This window comes from Kogia breviceps, chromosome 7 (genome assembly GCF_026419965.1).
Source record: "Kogia breviceps isolate mKogBre1 chromosome 7, mKogBre1 haplotype 1, whole genome shotgun sequence".
Classification (NCBI taxonomy): domain Eukaryota; kingdom Metazoa; phylum Chordata; class Mammalia; order Artiodactyla; family Physeteridae; genus Kogia; species Kogia breviceps.
In genome coordinates this window covers 13151534-13177236 of record NC_081316.1, presented here as the reverse complement: position 1 = coordinate 13177236, position 25703 = coordinate 13151534, and the positions used below count along the sequence as shown (strand labels likewise).

Here is a 25703-nt window from a genome sequence, read left to right as displayed (position 1 = left end):
CCAGAGCCTTCAGATTGCCAAGCTGATTTTGGTAATCTTTCCACAAATATTTGCCAAACTGCGCTTAGCTTTCAAGGGATTTTATAAAGCTCGTGTTGACATCTGAAGAGAACGAGAGATTTGGAGAAGGTCAGGGGCTGGATGTAGAGGGGATCCTGGCCCGTATAAGGGTAAAAATGGTTGTCTGCGGAGACCCTGGTGTCAAAAAGAGTACCAGATGGAGAAAGGAAGGAGAGGTGGAGGGGCCTGGAAACCTGACAGGGGCGTGTCGGGCTGCGCGCGAGGAGTTCTGAGCACCTGCACGCTCCGTCGTGCCCGTGCCTCGTGTGGGTGTGGGTGTGGGCCACCGCGCTGCGTCCACGGTGTGGCGCGCTCGGCAAATCCAGCAGCCCGGGCTTCACGCGCCAGGAGCTGGAGGTAAGGCTGGGCTTGTTGGAGCCTTCCATAGCGCCAGCGAGCTGATGGCCCCCGCAGGAGGCCTCCTGAGCAGGGAGAAGCCAAGGTCACAAGGGGAGGGGAATGGGAGACTGGCCTGTGGGTGCTGATGTGTGTTTGCTTTCCTTCACAGCTTGGGAAACAGAAGAAAAAGTACATGCCATACAACCACCAGCACAGATACTTCTTCCTCAGTGAGTGTCCTCATCCAGCCCCGGGGGGGGGGGGGGGGGGGCTTGGGACGCTGCCTCTGCAGGGGCTGCTGGAAGGATGGGAGGAGCAAATGCCCCTCCCGGACTACCGTACTTGAAGTGAACAGGGTGCCCCCCGCAAGGGGGACAGTCTACCTTCTCAAGGGGCAAAGGCAAGCGTTAGGCTAATGTTTGGTCAAAGGTCACTTGCTTCGGGGGCAAACTAGTTCCTCCAGCCCCACCCTGGCTTCCACAAGGGAACTGAATGGTGGGGGGCCATCCCGACGAAGCCTGAAACCTCACTTTGAATCTTGTCAAACCGGCCAGGGCCAAGGGGACGCAGTGGGACACAGTCTAACACCCAGAAGGACAAAGGTAGATAGACTAGCAATGGAGGATTGGACCTGAAGAGGGAGCCGAGGAGAAAACATCGCTGTGGTTGTCTTACGCTCTTTCTGAAGACTGCTGTGTACACTCCCTGCTTTAAAAATCTCCATAATGTCTAAAATTTTTTAAACCCTTTTAAAAATTCAAAATTTAAAGGAAAGGAGGGCATGAGTCCATCGATCCCATTTTCTTTTTTTTTTTTTTTTTTTTTTTTTTTTTTGCGGTACGCGGGCCTCTCACTGTTGTGGCCTCTCCCGTTGCGGAGCACAGGCTCCGGACGCGCAGGCCTAGCGCCATGGCTCGCGGGCTTAGTTGCTCCGCGGCATGTGGGATCTTCCCGGACCAGGGCACGAACCCGTGTCTCCTGCATCGGAGGCGGATTCTCAACCACTGCGCCACCAGGGAAGCCCCATCGATCCCATTTTCGTTCAAAGGAATTTATCTTAACTGCCTGTTACTCCATCCCTGTGGAGAAAGGGGGATGGGATAGAAGGGTGGAGCAGAAACGTCCAGAAAAAAAGGTTAGAATTCATGGCACGTCAGGATAGAAGAGCCACGTGTGGGCATCGTAATGCCGGGCTTATAGGTAACAACAGGGCCCTGCAGAGAAGGGACACAGAAGGAAACCGACGAGCACACAGGACAGGACCCACTTCAACTCCCAGTTCTTAGAGAAGCTCCTCCACCCCTCTCCACAGCCGACCTCCGGGCTGCTTCAGGCTTGGGCGGCACCAGCTTGTTTCCCTGGTCCAGGGAAGAGAGCTTTCAGCCTGTGAAGGATCAGCAGGGTTGCCCCCAATCAGCACACACACTTTCCTGCTCCTGTCCCTTCACCTGCATGGTGGAGCAGCCAGGAGCACAGGGCAGATGATTGCAAGGAAGGGCGTAGGGCCAGGAGGAAGGCCCCTGGTAGGGGCAGGGCTGCGGATGGCGCCAAGTCCGGGAGGATGAGCGGTACCTTTTTCAAGGCGCAGGAGCAGAGCAAGTTCCGTGCGTGCGTGGCGCTCGTCTCCCCAGCTGTCCCTTTCCATGGAAGAGAATGCCACGTTCCCCCCACCTCTCCCTCTCAGCATCCACTGGGAGATTCTGCTTTCTTCAGACTTGCCTTCATGCCCACCTGCAGCGCCTGTCAGTTCCAGTGGGTTGAGGGCTGCCGAGGCAGCTGGAGGGGCCACAAGAGGAGATGGCAGAGGGGCAGCCCTGTGCTGGAGGCCATCTGTCCAGCACCAACGGGCCCTCCAGGGACCCTTTAGTGCTGCTCACGCCTCCCCCCTTGTGTCCATTTCCTCCCCAGTTGGGCCCCCAGCCTTGCTGCCTCTCTACTTCCAGTGGTATATTTTCTATTTTGTTATCCAGAGGAAGAAGTGGGTGGTAAGTATCCATGGCCCCCAAATCCCACATCCCTTGTCTCCAGTGCCCTGAGGGATGGGAAGGGGGTTCTCCAGGGGAGATCCCACCGAGATTTACTCCAGGCCCAATTTTAGAGCAAAGTAACAGAACCGGGTATAGACCCTTCCTTATCTTTGGGTGAGATGATGTGGGCTCAGCAGGCAGCCTGACTCCTGATGCCCTGTTTAATTCAGCGAGTTGCCTCCTGAGGTTACTGTGCTTGGCATAAAGCGGGGGCCAGGCCGGGGAGGGGGAAGATGAGTAAGAGATGGCACCTTCACTCAGGAAACTTCTGATGAAACAGGATGTGGCTGACGCCAGACAAGAGGTACAGGCAGAAGGTTTGGGGATTAGAAGAGCCACGTGCGGGCATCGTAATGCCGGGCTTATAGGTAACAACAGGGCCCCGCAGAGAAGGGACACAGAAGGAAACCGGCGAGCACACAGGACAGGACCCACTTCAACTCCCAGTTCTTAGAGAAGCTCCTCCACCCCTCTCCACAGCCGACCTCCGGGCTGCTTCAGGCTTGGGCGGCACCAGCTTGTTTCCCTGGTCCAGGGAAGAGAGCTTTCAGCCTGTGAAGGATCAGCAGGGTTGCCCCCAATCAGCACACACACTTTCCTGCTCCTGTCCCTTCACCTGCATGGTGGAGCAGCCAGGAGCACAGGGCAGATGATTGCAAGGAAGGGCGTAGGGCCAGGAGGAAGGCCCCTGGCAGGGGCAGGGCTGCGGACGGCGCCAAGTCCGGGAGGATGAGCTGTACCTTTAGGGGCCTGACTGCATCTGGCTGGATGGGAGGCATCAGAAGAGACTTCGCAAAGTCACTTACCTAGCTGGCCCTGGAGGACAGGCGGAGGCAGGGGAGTCGGGATGGACTCTGAGAAGCTGGGAATTAAGGGGCGAATCTGGCCACTGGACATGCGGTGGAGGACCCGGGTGTCAGGGGAGGAGGGTGGTGCAGAAGACGCGTCAGCGATTTGATCAGGGCACTGGCACAGACTGAGCCACTCTCCTGGGAGACTCACTTGGCAGCGTGATGGGGGGTGAAGGATGGAGACGGGTCGGGAAGAAGTGGAGGCAGGGAGACCTGGCCCCTGTGAAGGAAACAGGCAGGGAGGGCTGTGGGCACCACTAGGAACGGAGCGGAGCTAGATGGCGCCGGACGGGGCAGCCGAGAGAGGCTGCCGTGAGCACTCCAGTCTGGGGACCCGGGAGGATGGCTGCTCCACGCAGAGGAACAAGTGCCGCGATAGGACAGGGGCTCTGTGCCGTGACGGGGCTCTGCCTCTCGCTGCAGGACTTGGCCTGGATGATCAGCTTCTATGTCCGCATCTTCCTCACTTATGTGCCGCTGCTGGGACTGAAAGGCTTCCTGGGCCTTTTCTTCATGGTCAGGTAGTACTTGATGGGGGAGGAGGGAGCGGTGCAAAGACGTGTGGGAGTAACCGGCCTGGTCTGGGGGCGTCGGCTGGGGAAGGGGGCAGGGTTGGAGCAACTTCTGAGCGAGAGTCAGAACTCTGGGCTCTGCTTGTACTGGTTTTGTCTGGGTGCCGTGTCCACCAGGTTCCTGGAAAGCAACTGGTTTGTGTGGGTGACACAGATGAACCACATCCCCATGCACATTGATTACGACAGGAACGTGGACTGGGTCTCCACCCAGGTGAGGGACAGTCACTTGGAAGACCTGGGCGCAGCTAATAAGAAGGGTGGGTGGGCAGAGCCCCAGGGTAGGGGGTGGGTGGCGTTAGCAACAGAGGCTCCCAAACCTTGCCTCATTAGCTTGAAGCTTCTCTCCTGCCACCACGTGGAGAAGGGAGTGACCAGGGACAGGCCAGCTTTGCCTGGAGAAGGCTGGGCTGGCCTTTGCATCTGGTACCCAGAGCCATGCTCCCCCGACCTTCTCCTCCAGCTCCAGGCAACATGCAACGTCCATAAGTCGGCCTTCAATGACTGGTTCAGTGGCCACCTCAACTTCCAGATTGAGCACCAGTGAGTAGGGCGGCCCGGGAAGCAGGGACCTGGGGAGGGTCCACGTAGGAAGGGGATGGGGGATGGGGGTGCAGAGGAGCCGGAGCCACTGACTGTCCGCTGTTCTCCGTGAAGTCTTTTCCCCACGATGCCTCGACACAATTACCACAAAGTGGCTCCCCTGGTGCGGTCCCTGTGTGCCAAGCATGGTATAGAGTACCAGTCCAAGCCCCTGTTCTCAGCCTTTGCCGATATTGTCCAGTGAGTATCTGAGCCTGGGAAGAGGGCTGGGAGGGCCGGAAGAGGGCAGGGCAGTGGGGTCAGTGGCGAAGTACGGGGTGGGAGCCACAGGAAGGTGTCCCCAGGTCGTCTGGAATGGAGGTCACCAAGGCCAAGGCCAGGTGCTCTGTTGGTCTTGTGGCCAGTTTGGGCCTTTGCTCTCAGTGCCATGGCCCAAGCCCTTTCTCAGAAGCAAAGGGGAGGTGAGTGCTCACGTCAAGGGGGCCTTACATCACCTCTGGAAGGGCCTCACTGCTGCACTTCTGGCGGGTATGGCTTTGGGGCTCCTCTCCACTCTGTCTCCCTCACCGCCTGCTCCCATCTTGTCCCCTCAGCTCACTGAGAGAGTCCGGGCAGCTCTGGCTAGATGCCTATCTCCACCAATAAGAGCAGCCTCCCATCTGGAAGAAGAGCCTTGGAGCCAAAGCAGAGGGGGGCTTGGGGACAATGCCACTACAATCCTAATATTCAGAAGGGGTGGGTTGGAGGAGATAAAGGCTCTGACTCAAACCCCTCCCCTTTATCTTCTAGGCACAGATCTAAGACCCAAAGAGGGGTGTGCAAGCCCCCTGGAAGGAGGGGTGGAGCTGTTGGGACAGGGATGTGAAAGTTTTGTTTCCTTTTTGGTTTAGCAGATGCAAGTGGTTGGTGGGCAAAGAGGGAGTCAGGAGGGTGTTAGAATAGGGAGGGTCTACTGAGCCCAGAAATCAGGAAGAGATTTAGCACTAAAATTCCACCCGGGGGACTTCCCTGGTGGTCCAGTGGTTAAAACTCAGTGCTTCCAATGCAGGGGTGCGCGGGTTCAGTCCCTGGTTGGGGAACGAAAACCCCACATGCTGCGCGGTGTGGCCAAAAAAAAGAAAAAATTCCATCCAGGAAAGGCAGGAGCTCATCCCACTGGCCCACTTCTCAGTGCCTTCTCCACTCTTGCTTGCAAACCTCAGAGGTTCGCAGGCTGGAGGAGGACAGAGCAGCTGAACCTTCTGGGCAAGATTTAGAAAGGAAGAATTAGCGCCTGAGGCCTGGCAGCTTGGCTCACTGTAGGGTTAGGTGTGACCCATGTCTGCCTCAGGCTCCTGGGAAGCAATTTTTCCACTTTTAGAAGCAGGGAGGGCAAAGGCCAGGGCTGTGGTGTTGGAGGCATCTGGCCCTGAAGGGTGCTGGCACTACAGGGTTTGGTCCCACATTCCATCCAGGGTACCAAAGGAGCATAAGTTCCCGGGGCTTGCCAAGACAGCCAGCAGAGAGTCGCTGGCCATTAAAAATCCTTTCAGCTTTTGATTCACCTCTTTTGACCACCACCCAAGGGAGAGAACACTCCTAGGATGGGGAGTCTACTTCTTGCTCCACAAGCAGGTGGGCAGACGGGGCGCTTGGTCTTCTCCTCCACAGAAACGAACGGGGGCTCCCAGTGGTTTCCCTTTGCTCCCCGACCTGTAATTCCAAATTTAATAAAGTAGCAGTTAGTGAGCACAAGCGACCAAGCTGGGAGAGGGTGAATTACCAGTCATGGTGAAAACACAGGGTTCCGTCATAAAGAATAGAAGGGCCGTAAGAGATTTTCCATAACCTAAACTATGTTACAGCATTACTTCTGAGCAGGAGCAATGGGTTAAGTGTAATGACTTCATAGTTCTCACCAGAAGTAGGAAGGGAAAAACACAGGCGTTTGTGGTCATCATGGCTGCCCTTCAGCATCCTTACTCTGGCAACTCTGTTCAAGTACCTTTCTCTGCTGGAGACCAGGTAGGAATTTAGGAGAATATCTTAAAGGTATATCAGTCTAATACTGAAATACAATTTTTTTAATCTCCTGGGTTTTTTTAAAAGATAGAAACAGTTTAACCCATCTCTAGAGAGTGAACACAGGACTGTGCCCCATGGGTTACCAACATTCACACCCTTTCCCCTTCCCACACCCACAGCCTTGCAGGTGAGGTGAGGGGGTCATTCACCTGTCCCAACAGCATCCACTCGAAGCAGATTGAGCATTTTGGACACTGGAAAGAAAGTACCTTAAACTACAAAGAAAAAGCAGAGACCTGGGAGAATTCCTATTTAGTTTAGGAAAGGAATGGCAAGGAGACGAGAATGGTGATCAGGGAGATGAAGGTCCTAAGGCATGTTGGGGTGGGATTAGAGGCACCACCTAACGGAAAGGCTGTTGTGATTACTTAGAGGTTTGTCAAAACAGAGACAGACTTAACCGCACACACGGCAGAACAGGTTCCAGAAGATTTTAGATCTTTTCCATTTGGGCAGAACCTGGCTCAAAACAGTCTGGGTGGAACAAAACGGAGCGGAATTGCAGAGTTCTACTTTCATTGGCTCCTTCATTCCAGAATAGGTGCTGAACGCAGCCCACCAAGCCATCTGGCTTTGGGCCGAGGCTGCCCAATCTGAGCAAAGCTAGTGAAACTTACTGAGCCAAGTCCAAGCCCTCAAAGCACCTCAACCACTGTGGCCTTCTCTCCTTAGCCTGGACCAGTGTGGTCTCACATGGCCACAAAGGGACAGACTAGTGACAAAAAGCTCAGACGTTGCAAGGTAACATGAGTGATCTCAAATCCAAACAATGACATGAGAAAACAGGATTCGAGAGGATAAGTTGCCTCTGGTCACAGACGTGGCAGAACGTTTGAACTCACTTTTTAAAAACTCCAACTTATATGCTTCTCTGTTACTTTCATCTTCCTACCACTTTGGCGGAGGCATTTTAATTAGACCCAAATCAGCATCCTTTTTGTGTGTGCCAATTTTGTTACCACATGCCAATGGAGTAAAACTGAGAAATAAAGGTAATTTTGACCAAACGAAGGCTGTTATAATTCATGATGCTCTCCTGCATCTGTTGACAGGAGTCCCTGTACCTCTGCTACAAGTTACTATCCGACTCTGACTCTCACTTCTTTCTGGATATGAGTCCCCACACTGACTCCCCCTTGCCTAAGCCCCTTGGGTCATAGGGAGGATCATCAGGCTGCTGTGGAAACCCCAAGGCACAGGTTCACTGTGGCAAGGAGAAGAAAGGCCAGCCCATTCCTATGATATCCATATGTTCCAATGCTAGACTGCCTATGGGCGGCTAGCCAATTCTAGTGTTTAGTGCACTGCTTCCTGCTACCATGAGGCAATGCCCTCACCCTTTTAAACTCTGATAGTCTGTGCAGGTAGTCTCCATAAGTTTCCTTTTTGCCTAAATCTCTGTAAGGCATACCTCAGAGCTGGACTGCAAAGCAATGCCCTTTTAACCGCTGCCCTACTAGAACAGCTCTCCTCTCCAAGCGAGAATATTAGAATGTGCTAGGGCTTCCCTGGTGGTGCAGTGGTTAAGAATCCGCCTGCCGATGCAGGGGACACGGGTTCGAGCCCTGGTCTGGGAAGATCCCACGTGCCACGGAGCAACGAACGCGCCACAACTACTGAGCCCGTGTGCCTAGAGCACATGCTCTGCAACAAGAGAAGCCACCGCAATGAGAAGCCTGCACACCGCAACGAAGAGTAGCCCCTGCCTGCCACAACTGGAGAAAGCCCGTGCAGCTACGAAGACCCAGTGCAGCTAAAAATAAATATAAATAAAAATAAATTTATATTAAAAAATGTGCTAAATAGGATTTGCAGGATTGATTTTCCCTGCAGTGGTTAATAAACTGGAAAAGACCAAGTAACTCAACTTCAAAAATAAGAGGAAAAGAAACCACGCTACCTGCTACCACAGGGGACAGGCCCTTAACTAGAGCTACTGCGCTGAGGTGGTAACACCTAAGTCTTCCCACCTCTGGGCCCCATCACCATTACTGCAGGCTTAGAATCAAATTACCTGAAATATTAGCTGAAAATGGAGCTCAGGGAAATTCCCTGGCGGTCCGGTAGTTGGGACTCCACGCTTCCACTGCAGGGGGCACAGGTGTGATCCCCGGTCGGGGAATGAAGATCTCGTGTGCTGCGTGGTGCAGCCAAAAAACAAACAAACAAACAAAAAACGGAGCTCAAATAAGTTGTGTGACTTGCTTCAATCTGGAAATTGGTTTCATTTGTCAACTGCTAGAGACAGCAGTGAACAGATACTAAGATCGAGAGTTTGAAAACTACTGGTCTTTAGTCTCCTACCTGCTTCATCTGTTGAAATATTGTCAACTTAAATTTCAGACCACTTAAGTGTCCTTGGTTAACTTTAAATGGCCGTTGATAGGAACGCTACAAAATTAGAAACTCAAACAGGACAGCCGCCATCAAGTTTTATTAGGATTATAAAGATCTCAGAGTACAAACACATTCCACCTCTAGACAAAACAGTAACCTGAAGTTGACGTCACAAAGGGAACGAGATAGTGATTTTTGAATGGCAGCTTTCAAGATTTACAAACTGGTAAACGCTTGGATGCTATGAAGTAGTTGATCTAAATTGTGAGGATTTCTCAAAGGAGCTCCTTTATCTCACACAGTAGGTGGAAAACTAGGAATTCGTTCAATTTATTAAAACTCCTTTCCCAGGCATCATCCTCTAAACGGCTGAACTACTGCCAAAGCTGCTTTGGCCATTCAATGAAGCATGGCGCCATCTTGTGGCCACTCAAACCACCCACTACTACAGTGCAATTCCAGCATGTTAACTTGGAGTGAAAAGAACATTTTATACTGCCTGAAACCTGGGGCACTTGAGATGTCTTCAAATGTTCTCAAAGAACAGGACATTCTGGTTACTTTTATAATTTTATTGACTCTTCTCCTCATATCTTTCAAAGCAAAAAACCCAGCATCTTATCCCAAAGTTTCAACTCAATTAACTGCCTCAGAGAGGCCATGTGAAGCACCACCACTTTATGCCTCTGAATAACCACTGTAAAGACTAGAGTTATGTACATAGCAAGTTCAAGTTTCTGCCCACCTCAGGACACACAGCTGGTAATCAAACCCTGTTGCCAACCCCAGGGGCTCTGCCTATCTTATTTCTCGGCAGCTCTTCCCATCTGTTTAAAACTGCATCTTCCTGATGGCTACCCTTCAGGGTGGGTCAAGGCTGAGCCAAAGAGAACACAGTCTAGTCCCCTGGTCACCTCCCACCAACCACCAGTTGGCCCGGCAGGAAATCATTTCCAGTCTTTTGTCTCCACCATTTATCTCCCTCTTTCTTCTTCGAAACTTGTTGCTATCACTTTCATGTAACAATGGATTCAGTGTCCATTAAATTGCCTGAGAGGCGGCTTCAGCCTGACATACTTACCTGAGCTAAAAAAGAAGAAAACAACAAACCTCTGTGGCCTTCCTGCGATGGGATCAAGTAACAAAGGGAAAAGCACTACTGAGCAGGGTGGTGCCAGGGAAGCAATGCAAGCCCCTCCCCACCCCCACGGAGGTTTCTCCAGCGCCAGCTCTTGCGGGTACAACACGGCAGATATTCTGGGGTCAAGGAGGTATAATGAAGGGAAACCCGTTTATTTCCCCCTTTTGAACTTCCCTGCTGCCCCAGTCTTGGCCTTCTTCTTAGCGGACCCCTTGGATTCTGGCTCCTTGCGCTTAGCTGAAGAGAGGGAGCCGGTCACCTTGAAGAAATCATCCAGGCGGCCCTGGGTGCTGCCCTGGCGGCTCTTGCTCAGCCTCCGGACCCCGCTGCGGATTCGCTCCTCGGAGAACTGCTTTTCACCACACATGAACTTGACGAGCTCTTCTTCATTTGGCTCGCTCCACTTCAGCTCCACAGATTCCGGGTCCAGCACCTCGGGCTCCAGGAAGAGCTGCTGGGCCTCCTTGTGGAGCCAATTTTCCGGCACAGGGTATTTGGTGGGGTCGAGCCGACGCACGATCTCCTCGATGCTCTTGTGCTTCTGGATGAGGTCCACGGCCCGCTTGGGCCCAATGCCCCGAATGGTCTCACAGTAGTCACTGCCCAGCAGGATGCACAGATCCACAAACTGCTCCTGGTTCAGGCCCAGCTCCTGCAGAATCCGGCTCAGGTGGAACTCCTGGATGGGCAGCTTCTTGGCCTCGCTAGCAGTCAGGTGCCGCATGAGCACGGGGCTGCCAAAGGTCAGGCAATCCATGTCCTCGGTGGCCGCGGCATAGACTCTGCCGGCCTTCACCAGGGCGGCACAGCTGGCCTCGGCCTCGCTGGGCGCATCGAGGTACGGGATGCCCATGAGGCTCAGGAGATGCTTGCACTCGTCGTTGTGCTGCTTGGTGACCTTCACCAGCCGCTTCGTAAACTTCTCCACCTCCCCTTCGGCCCCAGCAGCCTGGGCCTGCTGCAGCTGCTTCTCCGCCTCGGCCCGCCGCTCGCTGCGTTTGGCCAGCTCCCCTGACTTGAGCTGTGGCGGCTTGCCGTCGAAGATGTACACGGGCTTGATGCCGTTCTCCATCATTCGGATTGTGCGATAGAACATGCCCACCAGGTGGCTGGTGGTCTCACCCTCCTCATTCTGCAGCACGTCCCCCCCTTGGCGAACAGCTATTAGGAACTGATAAATGCTCATGGAGGCATCGATAGCCACCTTGCGGCCAAAGTAGCTCTTGATGTCATTCTCCCGGATGGCACTGGGGGCCACGTCGGCAATCAGTTTGGCCAGTCCTTGAATTCCCATAGCAATACAGAGGGACAGCTAAAAGAGAAAGGCAGGTGAGACAAGGAGGAACTTAAAGGATGCAAAAGGAGGAAGGGTTACCAGGGGTACTATCTCACCAACTTCACGCCCTCGGCTAAACATATCTAACACAACAAAACGACACCAAGTCAGCACCTCGGAAGATGAAAAGAACACGACAAGGCTCCCATCGTCAAGAAACGTACAGTCTAGTAAGGAAGTCCTCTCCATTACTACTAAGGCCTCCGGAGAGTTAACTGAGAACAGACAAAAACCCCGACAAAGATTAGGTGCTCTGTAAACGTTCTCCCTGCAGAACCCACTGGATGCTCTGGTTCGTGCCTCAAGCTGCCTGCTTTGCTAGAACGTGTACCGAGGGGACAATGCCTCGTTAGCCGAGCATCCTCCCCCTGCGTCTGACAAACGCAGGCAGGAAAGGGATGTGAACGAGTGCAGCTCAAAAAAGTCTCCCCTCCAGGAGCTTAGTCACAGTACACAACGACCTCATGAGCTGGGAACTATCTTCTTTCTACAAATGATGAAAGAGGCTCGGAAGTTAAGCGACAGGCCCCGGGCTCACAGCGGGAAAAGTGGCGGGTCCGCCTGACTGCGAATCCCGCGCTCGCTCCCTCCGCCCCGCCCGCGGCAGCCGCCGGCCTTCCCCAGCACCCGGGGCGAAACGGGTGCAAAACGGGGCAAAACCCGCCGCTCTCGGAGACGCTTCCGGAGGGTCTTACCTGGCCTCTGGGGCGCTCCGGCGTGGCCCAGGACAGATCTCAGCCCGAATCCCGACTCAGCCCCGCCGCCTCCTCGGCACCAGCCGCTGATACACTCTCACTCCGCCGCCTTCCAAAGCCCGCGCTCCCGTCACGTGACCTGCCTCGGCGCACAGCCTCCTGGGAAGTGTAGTACAGGCCCCGGCCCTCTCGGCCAGCTTCTCTCACGACAAACAGTGCTGCCAGGGTGAACAGACTCGCTCAGCGAGCCGACCCTACCCTTCTCTACCGCTTGCCCCCACTCCTCCCCGGTCGCCCCGCAGGCCCCAGATCCCGCCACACCCGAAACCACACGACTACAAATCCCACAATGCCACCTGCTCAGCTGCACTTCCTCTTCCGGCTGAACAGCGCGCCCGCTCCTGCCGACGTATTCTTCCTGTGGCTGAGCGGCAGATAACCCTGTGTCCGGCGAAATGGTGAGGGGGTTGAGGGGTGTTCCGGATGGGACTTTGGGGACCCCTCGGGGCCCGTCCCGCGCCCTGTTTTTTTCTCGCAGAAGCCTCAGATGTCCGAGGTCCAGAGGGCTGGAAGCTCCTGGATCCTTCGGCTTGGGCTGAGGGGCGGGGAAGGGCAGCCCCTTGCCATGGACTCCTTAGGCTGAGGTTTTGATGGCACTGGGCTTCTGATCTAACGATTTATAAGGATGAGGAGCATGGGGAGCATTTCTAATACCTTCGAGCTTTTATCTCTGTTACTTGTGATCAGTCTGTTACCTCTATCTGGAAAGTTTTTCCCGCCTGCCGAACTCGTACTCATACTACACGGTCCCGGGCAAAAGTCACCTTCTTGATGAAGTACTACTAACAACTGTCTCGGGCACTTGTCCTCTTTCTCCTGGGAGCCCCGCAACCTATGTACAGACCTCTTGCCACGTGTCATGGACTTCTTTGTTATTTGCCACACCTCCTAGTGACCACCATCTGACGTTCCTCTAGCCCTGGGATGATGTCTATTCAGCTTTGTATCTCCAGTGCCAAACACGGGGCCGGCAGTTGGAGGCTCAATCAATGGCAGCGATTGTCTTTATCATTTTTAGGGGGGCATAAATGTTTACTGAATTGAATTCCAGTGTCTCTGAGAACAATGAGGTCAATTTACTTCTCTAGAGTTGTTGTGTTCTGGATTTTAGAAGCGTTGGCTGATGGGTGACAATGGAAGTTAACATTTGTACAGAACTTTACGTTTACAACCCTCTTTCACAAGCATTATCTCATAATCTTCCCTATAACCTTGGGAGGGAAACAAACACCTATTGAGCAGCTACTCTATGCCAGGCAGTGAGTTAGATGCTATTGCGTTTGTCGTCTTTCTTTTTCTTTTTTTTTTTTTTTGCGGTACGCGAGCCTCTCACTGTTGTGGGCTCTCCCGTTGCGGAGCACAGGCTCCGGACGCGCAGGCTCAGCGGCCACGGCTCACGGGCCCAGCCGCTCCGCGGCGTGTGGGATCTTCCCGGACCGGGGCGCGAACCCGTGTCCCCTGCATCGGCAGGTGGACTCTCAACCACTGCGCCACCAGGGAAGCCCTATTTTTTATTTTTAAAAATATTTTTTACTTGTTTAATTATTTACTTACTTTTAATTTATTTAATTTATTTTATTTTTGACCTCCTTGGGTCTTCATTGCTGCGCTTGGGCTTTCTGTAGTTGCAGCAAGTGGGGGCTGCTCTTCATTGCGGCTCCTGGCCTTCTCATTACGGTGACTTCTCTTGTTGCAGAGCCTGGGCTCTAGGCACGTGGGTTTCAGTAGTTGTGACATGTGGGCTCAGTAGTTGTGGCTCGCGGGCTCTAGAGGCAGGTTAGTAGTTGTGGCGCACGGGCTTAGTTGCTCCACGGCAAGTGAGGTCTTCCCGGACCAGGGCTCGAACCCGGGTCCCCTGCATTGGCAGGCGGAGTCTTAACCACTGCGCCACCAGTGAAGCCCCAGAATTTTAACTTATGTCTTTTGCCTGTAGGTCCTGAGATTCCTTAATTGTGTAGTGGGAAGAATACAAGATTAGGAGTTGAGATCTGGGTACCAGTCCAGAGTCTGTCTTTCAGCAGGGATTCTGAGCTTGATGTCTATAGATACGGATCCATAAAGCTCCTAAAATTATAAGCAGACTTTTTCTTGTATGCGGTTTGTCCCAGGCAAAGAGTCCATACCTTTCATCACGTTTTTTTCATGGTGGCCGGTGGCCTCAGAAAATGTTAAGGACCATTGATCTGTAGCTAATCAGTCACCTTCTGTGCCTCAGCCTCTGACTCTCAGCTGCCCATCTTGTCTCATATTGAGAAGACAAGGTGCCACTTAGTTTAAGATGTAATTGTTGTTATTCTCAAACGGAATCATCTGACGGTGGTTCTGAAGGATTCCCACATTTCCCAAGCTGAAATAAGCTTCTAGCAGCCACAGCAGCACGAGGCTCTGTGATAACCCCATAGTGCCCCCAGATTGAGGTCTTGGGATTCTTTGATGGCGCTGATCTCACGCCTTCCCTTAGGAGCTTGAGGCCATGAGCAGATACACCAGTCCAGTGAACCCGGCTGTCTTTCCACATCTGACCGTGGTGCTGTTGGCCATTGGCATGTTCTTCACCGCCTGGTTCTTCGTGTATCCTTTCCCCGAGCGGCCAGTGGGCCAGAATTAGTGAGGTGGGAAACTGAGGGAGGACCCATGCTGGGTACATGCACCCCGCCAGTTTTGTTCCGGGGTGGGGATGGGGGACGGTCAGGAGATTGACGGAAGGCTTTTGACATCCAAAGTCAAGTTGCGGCCTTATCTTCCAGGTTCAGGTGAGCTCGGTTCGCTCTTGAGTTTCCAGGACAGCGAGCAGAGGGCCTGGCTGGACTGGAGGCTAGTTACGGGGACCTGAGGTTGGGCAAGTGGCATGCGGAGTGGCGTGCTCAGGTGTCAGGAGGTATGAGGGCTAGTTCCAGCTCGCCGCTCACCAGCTGTGGGACCTAACCCCTCTGGGCTGCATTTTCTTCATGGGTGGTGGAAGGGCGGTGGGAGCACCAGCGTCTAGGTCACCTCTTGGGCCCCTCTGCCCGGAGCCAGACCCGCCATCCCTGTGCTTCTCCTCAATTGCCCTGCCAGTTATGAGGTCACCTCCACCAAATACACTCGGGATATCTACAAAGAGCTCCTCATCTCTTTGGTGGCCTCACTCTTCATGGGCTTCGGCGTGCTCTTCCTGCTGCTCTGGGTCGGCATCTACGTGTGAGCTCCCAAGGGTAAGAGCAGTGACAGGGTGGGACACTGGAGAGGCCTCCCCACGCCCACATCAGCGGGCTCCTTGGGCTGCATGACCCCTTGGTTAATGGAGTGAGACTCAGCAGAATGGATAGGGACACCGCACACATGTGCCCCTTTCCCTGTCCCCTAATGGGGATTTGAGCCAAGTGGGACCACCTTTGTCGGTTCGGAGGTCTCCACACTGTCCAAGGCCTCGACCTGGCTCTGGGATATGCTACGTAGGGCCGCGGGCACAGGCTTGCCGTGGTTACACGTCTGTGTTCTTACCCGTCATACACAGTGATTGGAGAGCCGCTGGGGAGTGACCCAGCAAGGGGCCAGGATCCGGGACTTGCTGCCCGGAGTAGCATTTTAGTTAGTTTCAACGTTTTCAGTCATTGAAATAAATTTTGACTGAGTGACTAAAAAAAAAAAAAATACCCACAACTTTGCTGCAGATAATCCACCAAACAGGTCACTCTGGTGGCCCTGCTCCCAAGGACTGTGCCCATCAGCCCTTGCCCCAGGGGCGTAGGGCTTTGGTGAGAAAAGCTGACGGAAAGAAGGGCCACTGCTCTCATTTTGATACCCCTCTTTTTCAGGTACCAGCCAGGCGGCTTCACTGAATCCCTGCTTTTGTAAATCAGTTGTTTTTACCATGCCGGAAGTGTCCCACCTGCTGCTCACAATAAAGGCAGATGTGTGACAGCCCTGCCTGGTGCCCGCCCTGCGGGGTGGGCGTGGTGCAGGTGCTGGGACCCCCCCCCTTCCCATTTCTCCTGCCTTTGAGGTGGTTCCTGCTGCTGGGAAGCCCTGCCCTCCGCCTACGAGAGGGATATGGGGAGTGTCTTATCCTTAGAATTGAGGGCTCACCTGTGGATAGGAAGGGGCTCGGCCTGCCCTCCACTGTGGCTTCTAGCGTAAACTTCTGTAGGAACCCGTACCAGTCAAGTCTGCCCTGGGCCAGTCCCCTCCTCTGAGTGGTGCCGGGGACCCTCGAAAGGCTCAGCTTTCCCCTAAGGTGGCTACTTTTAACCCCGGCAGGGCAGCAGTAGGTCCGTGGGATGTGGCTAGGGGAAGGGGCTGCTGCATCCTGTTCCCAAGCCGGGCCCGAAGCTACGAGGGATAATGGGGGTAATGGGGTACGAAGCAGCCACCGGGCTCAGGGGCCCCAGTTGGTCCCAGGCCCACAGGCGACCCCATCTCCCACCAGAACAACCTCAAGAAGACGGGGAGGCAAGCTCAGATACAAAGCAGTATTTATACATTTATTTATATACGTATATTTACTTCAGAAAAGAACACTTCAGGGGCAGGAAGCGAGCAGGCCCCAGCGTCAGAGTTGGTACGCGATAAATATGAGTCAAAGCTCAGGGGCGGGAGGCGGGAGGGGAGGGGCGGGGCACGCTATACACACGCAGGCTTTCCCGTGGGCTGTAACGTGGGCAGGGGCACTTGTGCATAGAGAGGCGCTGTGTACAGCTTGAAGCCTGGGGGAGATCGGCCCAGTGGCTACAGGAGTGAATGCCAAAGGGGAGAGAGGAAGGGAGGGGTAGGCTGCTGGACCCCGGGTAGGGGATGGAGCCAAGACACACAGTCACCGGCACCCGCCGGGCAGCTGTCAGCCTCCAGCAGGTGGCCTACTGGCCTCCCCTGAAGCCCCTTTCCCTCACTGGGCTTAAGGCAACTTTAGTCCAAGGTTGACCCCCCCACCCTTGGCCCCCAACTCAGCACTGAGGACCCCCTCCCCAGGCATGGAAACAGCCAGCTGCCAACCAGATGGGGGCGACACTGTGTCCAGATGGCTCCAGGGGGCAGTGGAGGGTCACCTTCCAGTTAAGCACAGGGGGCCGCGGTCCAAGAACTTGTACCCCCACTGAGGAAGCCCCAGAATCCTATTAGAAGGGGCAGGGCTCGGTAGTTGTATGGCATTTAGGGAGGGTTCCCCCAGTGGGAGGAAGGAGGACAGCAGTGCTCAGTAAGGCTCAGCCGCCGGCACGGTGTGGGGAGCCATGTAATTCCTATGTCGGAAGGAGGGGCCACACTAGGGAGGGGACTGGGAGGCGCGGTATCCTCGCTACCCCCATTCCCCCGTGTTTCCCTATCCCGAGAAGTGCTTTGACACCCATAGCAGAAGGGGGCCCGCGGTTCCTAGGCTTCTTCAAGATTCAGGTCTCCCACAGAAAGGCCTCCCACTCAAAGCTGAGAATGAGAGGTAGATGGGGCGAGGCCTGGCTCCCAAAGCGGTGGCAGAATATCACAGGGCAAGGACGGCGTTTCTGTCCCCATTTCTGAACCCATGGCCGACACGGCGAAATGATTTCCACTCTCCTTCCATGAGTCTGGACGTGGCCTCAGAAGGCTCCACATACCCACTAAGAAAGGTTAACGTTGGCACTTGAGATAGGACTTCTTCCGTAACCCAAGCCCACCACTCTGCCTCTGGGAGGGGCTGGCAGGACTGGGGCTACTGCCGAGCACGGGGGCCCCCAGTCTGGCTGTCCAAGCCCAGCACGGGAGCCCGTGAATCTGGGGAGGTGAGGCCACCAGCAGACAAGTGGAGGGAAAGGCCGGTCCTGGTGGTCGGGAGTGGGATGGGTGTCTCAAGGCTCCCTGGGGCGGATCAGAGCCAGGGCTCTGGCCCACTCGGGCTTTCCATCTCCATCCTTCCACTCCTGCCCTGGTTTAAGTGCATTTTAGTAATTATTTCATTAATAACAGCAAAAGCTATTTGCATCCACCCACCAGACGAGACCGGCCTGCTGCCTTGCAGGGATTCCCGCTCCTCTGCTCAGAGACCTCTGTGAGCTCTGGAGGCTCCCAGGGGCCAGGCCACGGGGCCGCAACGCCATCTGGGGGCTCACAGGGAACTTCCTTCCCTTCGGGATACTCCAGGTTCGAGGGTCCGAGGCTTACCTGGCCCACTGGCTCCTCTGGTTCAGCCAGGCACTAAGTGTACACAAGGCACGTGGTCGGTTGCCAGCCCATCTAGGGCTGGCTTCAGCTGCCCTGGGAGCTCTTGGAGCCAAGCTCTCCCAGGGAGAGGAGACCTCCTGGGCCATGCTTAAAGCTTAGAAGTCCAAGTCCAGTAACAGTCAGACCCTAAAAAGTCCACTACCTAGCCCTCCCCGGGGAGCAGCTTGAAGGGTGAGGGCTGTCTGCCCTCCACTGACTCGTGGGTCCAGCCAAGTCTCCGAGGGCTCGAGCCAAGCCCCCACCGCTCTCAAAGGCGGACGGGTCCTCTCTCCAAAAGAGGGGTGGCTCCCAGTCGCAGAAGGGGAGGCAGGAAGGGTGGGCTCTGGGCCGAGTCACGGGCTTCCCCCGCCTCTGGGGCACTGCTGCCCGCCAGCCCTCCATTGGCCGTATCCAGACACATGTGAATCGGGCCGGCCTGGGCCCGGCAGGTCTCCCTCCAGCGCCCTCCGTGGTCTGGGGGCGGCGCCAGCAGGCCCAGCAGCTCCAGTGTGAGGACTTCCAGTTTCACCAGGCACGGGGAGGGCCGAGCCACCTCAGTTCCTCCGAGGAGGTGCCAGCGGCGGGCTCCAGTGTAACACCATGGCATCCAGTGTGGAGGGGGCGCCCGGGGACCCCCGGGCCCTGCTGTGGCGCTGCCTCCGAGGGCAGCTCAGTCACACAGGCGGTAGAAGTGGAAGTAGTAGTCTGCGGCCAGCCAGACCGGGGCCTCCAAGCTGCAGTTGGCCTGACCCTGGGGGGAGGGCAGTGGGCGCCAGTGAGCTGGCTCCGGGGCGGGGCAGAGGCGCTCCCAGTGCCCCGCCGTGTGATCTGCAGTCCCCCCCTCCCCCAAGCCCCACCCTGAGCCTCTGGGGGCAGACAGGGAGCCGGTGCTCACCAGCAGTGCCACCCGGAAGTGATAGGTGAATCTGCGGAAGGACAGGATGGTCACTGGCCACTGGTGGGAAGTGCCCTGGGGAGAGAGGGGGGCACACGGGTCAGGACAGCTGCGTAGCCCCCCACCCCCTGCCCCATCCCAACCGGCATCCCTCGCCGTGGCCGTCGCAGCCCTGGCTCTGTGGCACGGTCTACAACGCGGAGAAGCAGAGAGCTGAAGAGAGATCGGAGGGCGCCCTCTCCTTCGGGGAGCATCAGCACCCACCGTCTGTGTACACTCCGTGCCAGGCACCGGGGGCCGCAGCCGCTGCTCCCTCACTGCCTTCCCTCTCACCACTGTGCTCCGGGCACATCCAAGTGTTTTGCTCACCCCATCCGCACTGCAACCCCCCGAGGCGGTGCCGCTTACAGATGAGGGCAGTGCCGAGTTACCCGCCAGCCCTCCCCGCCCAGGCCAGAGCCTCTTCAGGGCTCTCACCCGCTCCATCCTCTGCTCAAGCTACTTTCTGCACCTCTTTTCTCCCTGGCTAGAGAGTGCATTCTTGGAAGGCAAGGCCTGTTTCTTCCCTACCTCTGTCTCCCCTCAGCTGGGCCCGGCGCAGGGCCTGGGACAGAGGCGGCCCCAATAGATATTTGTTGAATAAACACACGAGTGGTTGAGAAGAAATTCCCTTAACTTGTGCTGAGAGTCGCAACTTCGGGTCACATGGCCAGAGAGGAGCTGGACGGTGACCGGTTCCCAGACCAGGAGGCAGCCCCCTCCACACAGCCCAAGAGATCTTCCGAAGTCACAGGTGGAACCATGCCACCGCCCCCGCCCAAGCTTCAGGTCCAGCCTCCCTCCCGTCTCCCCTGGCGCACAGCCCTCGCCACGTTTCCAGCTCTGCCAGCGCGCCACGCTCCTCCTGGCCGCCAGGTCTCTGCACCCGCTGTTCCCCTACTCCTGGGACGCTGTCCCCTTTCCTTTCCCCAGCTGATCCCATACTGCTCTTCAGGTCTCATCTTAGTCAAACATGACTTGGGGGCAGCTGGCCTGACCCTGAGACCACACAAGGTCAGCTCTCCCTGCCACGGGCTCCCAGGACGCCCACGGCACGCCCTCCCCGTCTCCACCATTGCGCTCACGCCAGGTTAGGCCTTGTGGAACTGTTTTCCTCCCCAGGCCTTCATCAGGGCAGGGACAGGGCCGGGAGACACTCAGCGGTGAGCGGTGCACGCATGCCCCCCTCCCTGAGACACGGAGGCCCAGGCCCCAAAGTGTCCTCCGTGGAGATGCCTGCACTCTTGACTCCGGCTCCGTCTCCTCTCCCGCATGGGGGCCCGGATGTGCCGGGGGGGTGGGGTGGGGTGGGGGAGCTCCGGTCTGGCTGGCCCACAGCTTCCCAGTCTCCTACCTGGGTGTCCTGGTGGGCATGGAGGCTCTGTGGAAAGCCCCCCTCCTCACACGGCTCCTCCTTTGACATCAGGCTGCACAGCACCACGGACACGGGGGCCGAGGAGCTGGGAAAGACCCAGTTAGCAGGAAGCGGGGTTCTGAGCTCCTCCACCCCAGCCCGCTCCCCGCCAGCCCTCCACTCTACCTCCCTCACCCCGGTGACACAGGGCACCGAATCCTCACAGCCTGAAAATGATGCGTAGCCGTCAAGGCTCCAGACGGCTACAAACCCTTTCCCATCCACCGTCCCACACAGCCTTCGCAGCCCCTGGAAGGCAGCAGCCCATTTCACAGATGAGGAACCGCTGCCCGGAGGTTGCCAGGTCTCACAGCCAGCGAAGCATGGAGCAGGCAATAAAGCTAGCACCCCTCCTCAGCCCCCTCGCCTGGTTGCCTGGGACCACTGGGCCTCCATCCCCCGCGGCGGCACTCACTTCATCTGCAGGGTCAGGCGGAGGTGCAGCGGGGTGCTGCTGCTGATGGGGATGTGGTAGGTGAAGTTTCCAGGCCTGAAAGGGCAAAGCTGGCTCCTCAACCCAAGGCCACCCCGCCCCCGCCCCCACTCCCATCAACTCCCCAGCCCCTAGTCTACAGTGGAGCCTTTCAGGGGCCTGGAAAGGGGCTGCCCCACCTTGAGGGGGGATGTTCCTCCCTGAGGGGAGCAAGATCTGAACACCTGGACCGCCTGGGCTCCTGTTACCAGAGGGAACCTGTCCTGGGCTAAGGGGGGGGCGGGGGGGCGGGTAGCCAAGCCCACCTGCAGGCATCCTCTGAGGAACAGTACTGGGAAGTGATGGACATCGAATTCTCCAGCACCTGGATGGAGGTCAGGGACGGCGCTGGGTCTGCAAGGAGAGGGGCCACTGGCGCAGGAAGGAGGGTGACAGGACAGGACACAAATGAGCAGCAGCCAAACCTGTCCTTGCCCGAGACCCGCGTCAGTCATTCACACCTCGGCAGGAATACATTTCAGGTTATTCTCTCCGGACTCCCACATCGGCTGGGGTCGCGCCACCGTCTTCCCCAGCAGCCCTAGGACTACGCAGTTCCCATGAGCCTGAGGTGGGGCCTCCTCGACAGACCCAGAACACCCAGAGGTAGGGACGGGTCTTCCACATCCCCCGCACAGGGCGTCCAGGAGCCCGCGCTTCAGGCCCCTGTTCCTGACTGCGCACATCTCTTCCCAGCTCGGGGTGCAGTGACGTCAAGCTGGTAGCTTGAAATCAGCCACGGCGGGAGTATTCACACACACAAATCAGGGCCCCGCGGTCCTTCGAAGACTCAGCTGCAACGTCGCCCCCTCCAGGAAAGCCTCCCCCGACCACCTCCCCAGCTCAGTCCGGATTCTGTGCCCTCCCCAGTCGCCAAGCTGCCTGTGTGTCCCCTCAGAGCCTCACCACGCTGCTGTTTTCGTGTCTGTGAGCCCTCGGGGGCAGGACACATCCACCCCCATCACCCCCCGTGCCCCTGTACAGAGCCAGTCACAGAGAAGGGGCCCAGGAAATTCTAAGCCTTTTTTTTTTCTTTTTTTAAAGCCACAAAACCCATCAAATGGAAGTTGATGAGGAGGATCAATACCTAGAGCAGAGGTGCCTGGTTGAAGCCAGGAAGGTTCTCGGCCTCCCCTTCAACCTCCAAGGCAGCCCCGGAGATACTTCAGAGAAACCCGGTTTGAAAACCAATAAACGGTTCTCTAGCTTTGTTAAAACCAACGGTTTGAGGTTTGGAAAATTGGGGGGACCCTGAACAGTACCCTTCTTGCCCCGGCACGGTGACATAGAAGGAGCCATGTGGATCTGGGATCAAATTCCAACTCTGCCGCTAACAGGCTGTATGACCCTGGGCAAGTCACTTCACCCAAGTTTCTGTTTCCTCATCTGAACAATGGGGACGATTCCTTTCTCGCAGGAGTGTTGTGAAGATGAAACGAGGCGATCGATAGAACGCTATATAATCAGCCTGGCCTGATTCCTGGGACTTTAGTAATGCTCAGCAAATGTCTGTCGACTGACAGTTCTGCAGCCAGCTATTCGGGTGAGGGGCTGAAATGGGCCCTGGCCAGTGAGCCTTGCCAGGTTGGGCTGAGCGGGGGAAGGGGTAGGGCAGGTACCTGGCTGGCTCCGGGCCTGGGTGGGCTGAGCGGGGCTCAGGCCAAGCTGAGGGGCCCCTCGGCGGCCCCTGACGTGGAGACCGAGGCCAGGGCTGTTCTTGGCTTTGCCCTGGCCTCCAGGAAAGGGGACCGCAGGGCTGGCCACAGGGTCCGAGTTCTTTGGATGTTTGAAGTAGCCAATGCCATTGGCTGACAGGCCCCAGGACTTGGCTCTGACGTTGGTGGCTGGCAGCGGGGCCGTCTGGCTGGGGCCTGTGGAGAGAGACGGGCACAGGCTGAGACGCAGGCATGGGCTGCCTCCTGCCCAGCTGTCTTGGGGGCCCGACTGGACTCTGGGTGACTCCCTTCTATCTCCTGCTCTCCTCAGGGGGAACCCCCAGTCCTTCTCCAGGGCCTCATTCTGGGCTCCAGGAGACCAGACCCTCCCACCAGTGAGTCTCTGGGGCCTTTCTTAGGCCTCCTGTAAAAACCCCTCCAACCCAAAATCTGGCCCCAAGCGAGCCATACCTGAGCGGCCGGTGGAGGGGCCGGGACTGGGGCTGAGACCATGGCCAGGATTAAAGCTGGGGCCAAGGCTGGGGTCAGGGGTGGGGCTGGGCGAAGAGCAACAGACGACCGGGCAGGGGCGGCCGGAGCACAGGTCCAAGGTGCGGAGGGCTGGAGCCGGGGCCGGGCCGGTCGGGCCGGCGGTAACTGAGGAAGCCAGAGGCTGCATGAGCCGGAGTGGGGCAGCAGAGCCCCCGACCCAGAACACAGCCACCGCTCCCCACCCCATCCCTCCAAACCCACGCCCCGGCACGCACCCAGCAGCAGAGAGGGCCGCGTGCCCGGCCGCCCAGCGGTGACCGGGGACTGTCGGAGCTGAGTGGTCCCGAAGTTCTGGCTGGACCTGCTGGGGAAGGGTGGGCTGAGCTCAGAGGGGCTGCGAGAGCCTGAGCAGGAGGCCTGGGAGTCTCAGAGCAGCGGGAGGGGCGCGAGGAGGTGGACAAGGAAGGCAGAAAGGAGGCAGAGGCAGGAGGGAGAGGGCTTGGTCCAGACACGTACCATGGGCACATGGCCTCACTCCCCCCAGGGTGTTGGGGCCGGAGCAGGGCCAGAAGACAGGAAGTGGACACGGCAAAAGAGCTAAGGGGCAGCAGAGAGGAAAAGAGGGGGCAGGCACAGGGGAGGAGAGAAAGAGAAGACACGGTCAGAGATGGCCCAGGGACTGAGGTGACAGTGGGCAGAAGAGCCCAAGGCCCCACCCTGGCCCTCCTTCCCCCACCCCCTGTTCTGCCGGGGCCCCTCAGGTGCTCCCCTGCCACTCAGAGGCCCAGCGACCTGGAGGAGCTCTGAGTAGGCCAGGGAGAAACATCGGCTTCAGTACGACTGCAAAGCAGCTGCCCCCCTTCCAGAGAGGCCTTCCTACCCACCCCCACGAACCCCTGGCGGGCTAAGAGCCGGAGTTGGGACCCCCTTCAGAGGAGACAGCCTCCAGGGCTCCTCCGACCCTGGGCTGCCCACCAAAGCCCCGCCCGGCCTGGCGATGGCCCCGCAGCCAGGCGTCCAGGGACATACCCATCCGTTTCCACCAGGTCCTCCTCAGTGCGCAGGCTCAGCACATACAGTGTAGACATGGACACCACGCTGGGAGCCACAGGAAGGGGCCACTGTTAGAGCTGGAGCCACCACCCAGCACCCTCTCTCTCCAGAGCGGGGCCTGTGGTTTTTGGTCCCAGAGGCTGGACTCCCAGGTGATGCCTGTACGCGGGTCTCCCCAGTCCCGGGGGGGGAGGCAGAACGAGGAGGAAGCCCCCCTTCCTTCCCCGAGACCTCAGCCACTTCATCTCCCAGGCCCCGCCCTCCTCCTCCCCCAGGGCTGGGCCCGTGGGCAGCCCGACGTGCCCGGCCAGCCGCCCGCAGAGTCTGGGGGACAAGTCACCTGAAGGCCATGACCACCACCAGGGCGATGATGGTCCCCTGCAGGAAGCGCTGGCTGATGCAGGCCTGGTCTGGGACCACAGACGATGACTGAAGACCAAGAAGAAAGGGGGAAAAGGCCCAGACTTAGGGAGCCCATGGTCTGACCCACGGTGGGCTCTGCTGCAGGTGGGGTACTCATCCCCCCCAGGAGGCGGAGGGAGAGGAAGGAGAAACTAGGGGCTGGGAGGGCTAGAGGGTCCAGAAGGGAGGGGGGGGGAAGCGCTTGGAGTCAGTGAGCCTGGAGAGGTGCCAGCTGGAAAGGGAGGCCACGAGGGTGGGGAGGCCCCAGTCCCTGTCCCCCATCCCTGCCCACCCTCACCTTGCTGGCCACCTTGGGGGGCCTCTTCTTGTGGGGGACGCTGCCCGCCCGGCTGAACTGGCTCCCTGCGTGGCTGCAGCAAGAGGGCAGGGTCAGCGGTGCCTCTGGGAAGAGGGTGTTGCCCTCCCCGGCCCCGAGCCCCCACCTGAAGGCGCCCGAGCTGCCGGTAGACTTGAGGCTGTCGAGGCGCCGCAGCTTGGCCAGCTTGTGGCTCCAGCGCTCCAGCTCATCGATGCGCGTCTCCAGGTTGTCCGTCAGCTTGCACAACTCCTTCACAGCACCCACGTTCTCCATGAAGATGCGCTCCTGCCGCGGGCGACGGCCAGTGTCGAGGGCACAGTCAGCCCCTGGGAGCCCCAGGCCATGGGCCCATCGGGGTGCAGGAGGAGGGCACTCAAAGGCCCCCTACCCTGGCCAGCCTCACCTCTCGTCCAGCCTCAGCTGCCTCGGCTCCCTGTGCCTGACTCCGCCCACCTCTGCACCTTTCCCCGCCCACAGTCAGAAGCCGCTGTCCCTCAGAGGCTCCCACCCTCCACCTCCCCGTGTGATGAACACGATGGCTCAGACTCCAGCAGAGACCAAAACACATCACATGCTCGTTGGTGCCCACCCTCATGCCAGGAAGGTTACAAACGTTACCCTCACAACAAAGCCCACGTTTAAGCTTTGCCATAACCACATTAGAACTTCTCAGCGGCAAGTATCGTTTCCCTCCTTTTGCAGGGGAGGAAGATGACTCTCAGGATGTTGCCGTTGCCCTTGACCGCACAGCCACAGACTGGCAGAGTGCCCACCTCCCACCTCCACC

At 57.3% G+C, this 25703-nt stretch overlaps 4 protein-coding genes across 13 annotated transcripts in view; 2 read left to right on the top strand and 2 right to left on the bottom strand.

The window, feature by feature from the left end:
* FADS1 (fatty acid desaturase 1) overlaps positions 1-7463 on the top strand; it is a 43568-nt gene extending 36105 nt beyond the window's left edge. For all 6 annotated transcript variants that reach the window (XM_067037461.1, XM_067037462.1, XM_059069655.2 and 3 more), the window contains 7 exons: positions 569-629; positions 2308-2384; positions 3701-3798; positions 3967-4063; positions 4313-4392; positions 4507-4632; positions 4986-7463. In XM_067037461.1, the coding sequence (XP_066893562.1) occupies positions 569-629; positions 2308-2384; positions 3701-3798; positions 3967-4063; positions 4313-4392; positions 4507-4632; positions 4986-5037 (591 nt within the window). In that variant the 3' untranslated portion in view covers positions 5038-7463. The remainder of the gene's footprint in view (positions 1-568; positions 630-2307; positions 2385-3700; positions 3799-3966; positions 4064-4312; positions 4393-4506; positions 4633-4985) is intronic.
* A 1411-nt stretch (positions 7464-8874) lies between these two features.
* FEN1 (flap structure-specific endonuclease 1) lies at positions 8875-12864 on the bottom strand. 2 transcript variants are annotated; one of them, XM_067037464.1, is made up of 3 exons: positions 12322-12863; positions 11966-12183; positions 8875-11246 (listed from the first exon to the last, which is right to left on the bottom strand). In XM_067037464.1, the coding sequence occupies exon 3, from the start codon at positions 11226-11228 to the stop codon at positions 10086-10088; it is 1143 nt and encodes a 380-aa protein (XP_066893565.1). In that variant the 5' UTR covers positions 11229-11246; positions 11966-12183; positions 12322-12863; the 3' UTR covers positions 8875-10085. The 2 variants fall into 2 exon arrangements, with proteins under 2 accessions (XP_066893565.1, XP_058925162.1); XM_059069179.2 differs by having other exon boundaries at positions 11966-12864.
* Positions 12345-15993, top strand: TMEM258 (transmembrane protein 258). The gene is made up of 4 exons (XM_059068058.2): positions 12345-12423; positions 14487-14596; positions 15083-15219; positions 15823-15993. Exons 1-3 carry the CDS (start codon positions 12421-12423, stop codon positions 15207-15209), a joined length of 240 nt encoding a protein of 79 aa, XP_058924041.1. The 5' UTR covers positions 12345-12420; the 3' UTR covers positions 15210-15219; positions 15823-15993.
* Positions 15994-16462: 469 nt separating this feature from the next.
* MYRF (myelin regulatory factor) overlaps positions 16463-25703 on the bottom strand; it is a 33159-nt gene continuing 23918 nt past the window's right edge. For 2 of the 4 annotated variants that reach the window (XM_067037452.1, XM_067037455.1), the window contains exons 15-27: positions 25041-25201; positions 24896-24968; positions 24536-24624; positions 24172-24240; positions 23659-23739; positions 23418-23503; positions 23122-23307; positions 22615-22866; positions 21262-21367; positions 20939-21013; positions 20464-20569; positions 19071-19145; positions 16463-18926 (exon numbers count right to left, since the gene is read on the bottom strand). In XM_067037452.1, coding sequence (XP_066893553.1) covers positions 18846-18926; positions 19071-19145; positions 20464-20569; positions 20939-21013; positions 21262-21367; positions 22615-22866; positions 23122-23307; positions 23418-23503; positions 23659-23739; positions 24172-24240; positions 24536-24624; positions 24896-24968; positions 25041-25201 — 1440 coding nt within the window. In that variant the 3' untranslated portion in view covers positions 16463-18845. Of the gene's footprint in view, positions 18927-19070; positions 19146-20463; positions 20570-20938; positions 21014-21261; positions 21368-22614; positions 22867-23121; positions 23308-23417; positions 23507-23658; positions 23740-24171; positions 24241-24535; positions 24625-24895; positions 24969-25040; positions 25202-25703 lie in introns of all 4 variants that reach the window. The other 2 variants (XM_067037454.1, XM_067037456.1) reach the window with 1 other exon arrangement.

What these genes read in the sequence shown, in the direction of transcription:
- FEN1 (XM_059069179.2), bottom strand. Translation starts at nt 11,228, where the DNA reads ATGGGAATTCAAGGACTGGCCAAACTGATTGCCGACGTGGCCCCCAGT.
- TMEM258 (XM_059068058.2), top strand. An exon ending in TTCACCGCCTGGTTCTTCGT is followed by an intron (nt 14,597 to 15,082) that starts GTATCCTTTCCC and finishes TTGCCCTGCCAG; the next exon opens with TTATGAGGTCACCTCCACCA.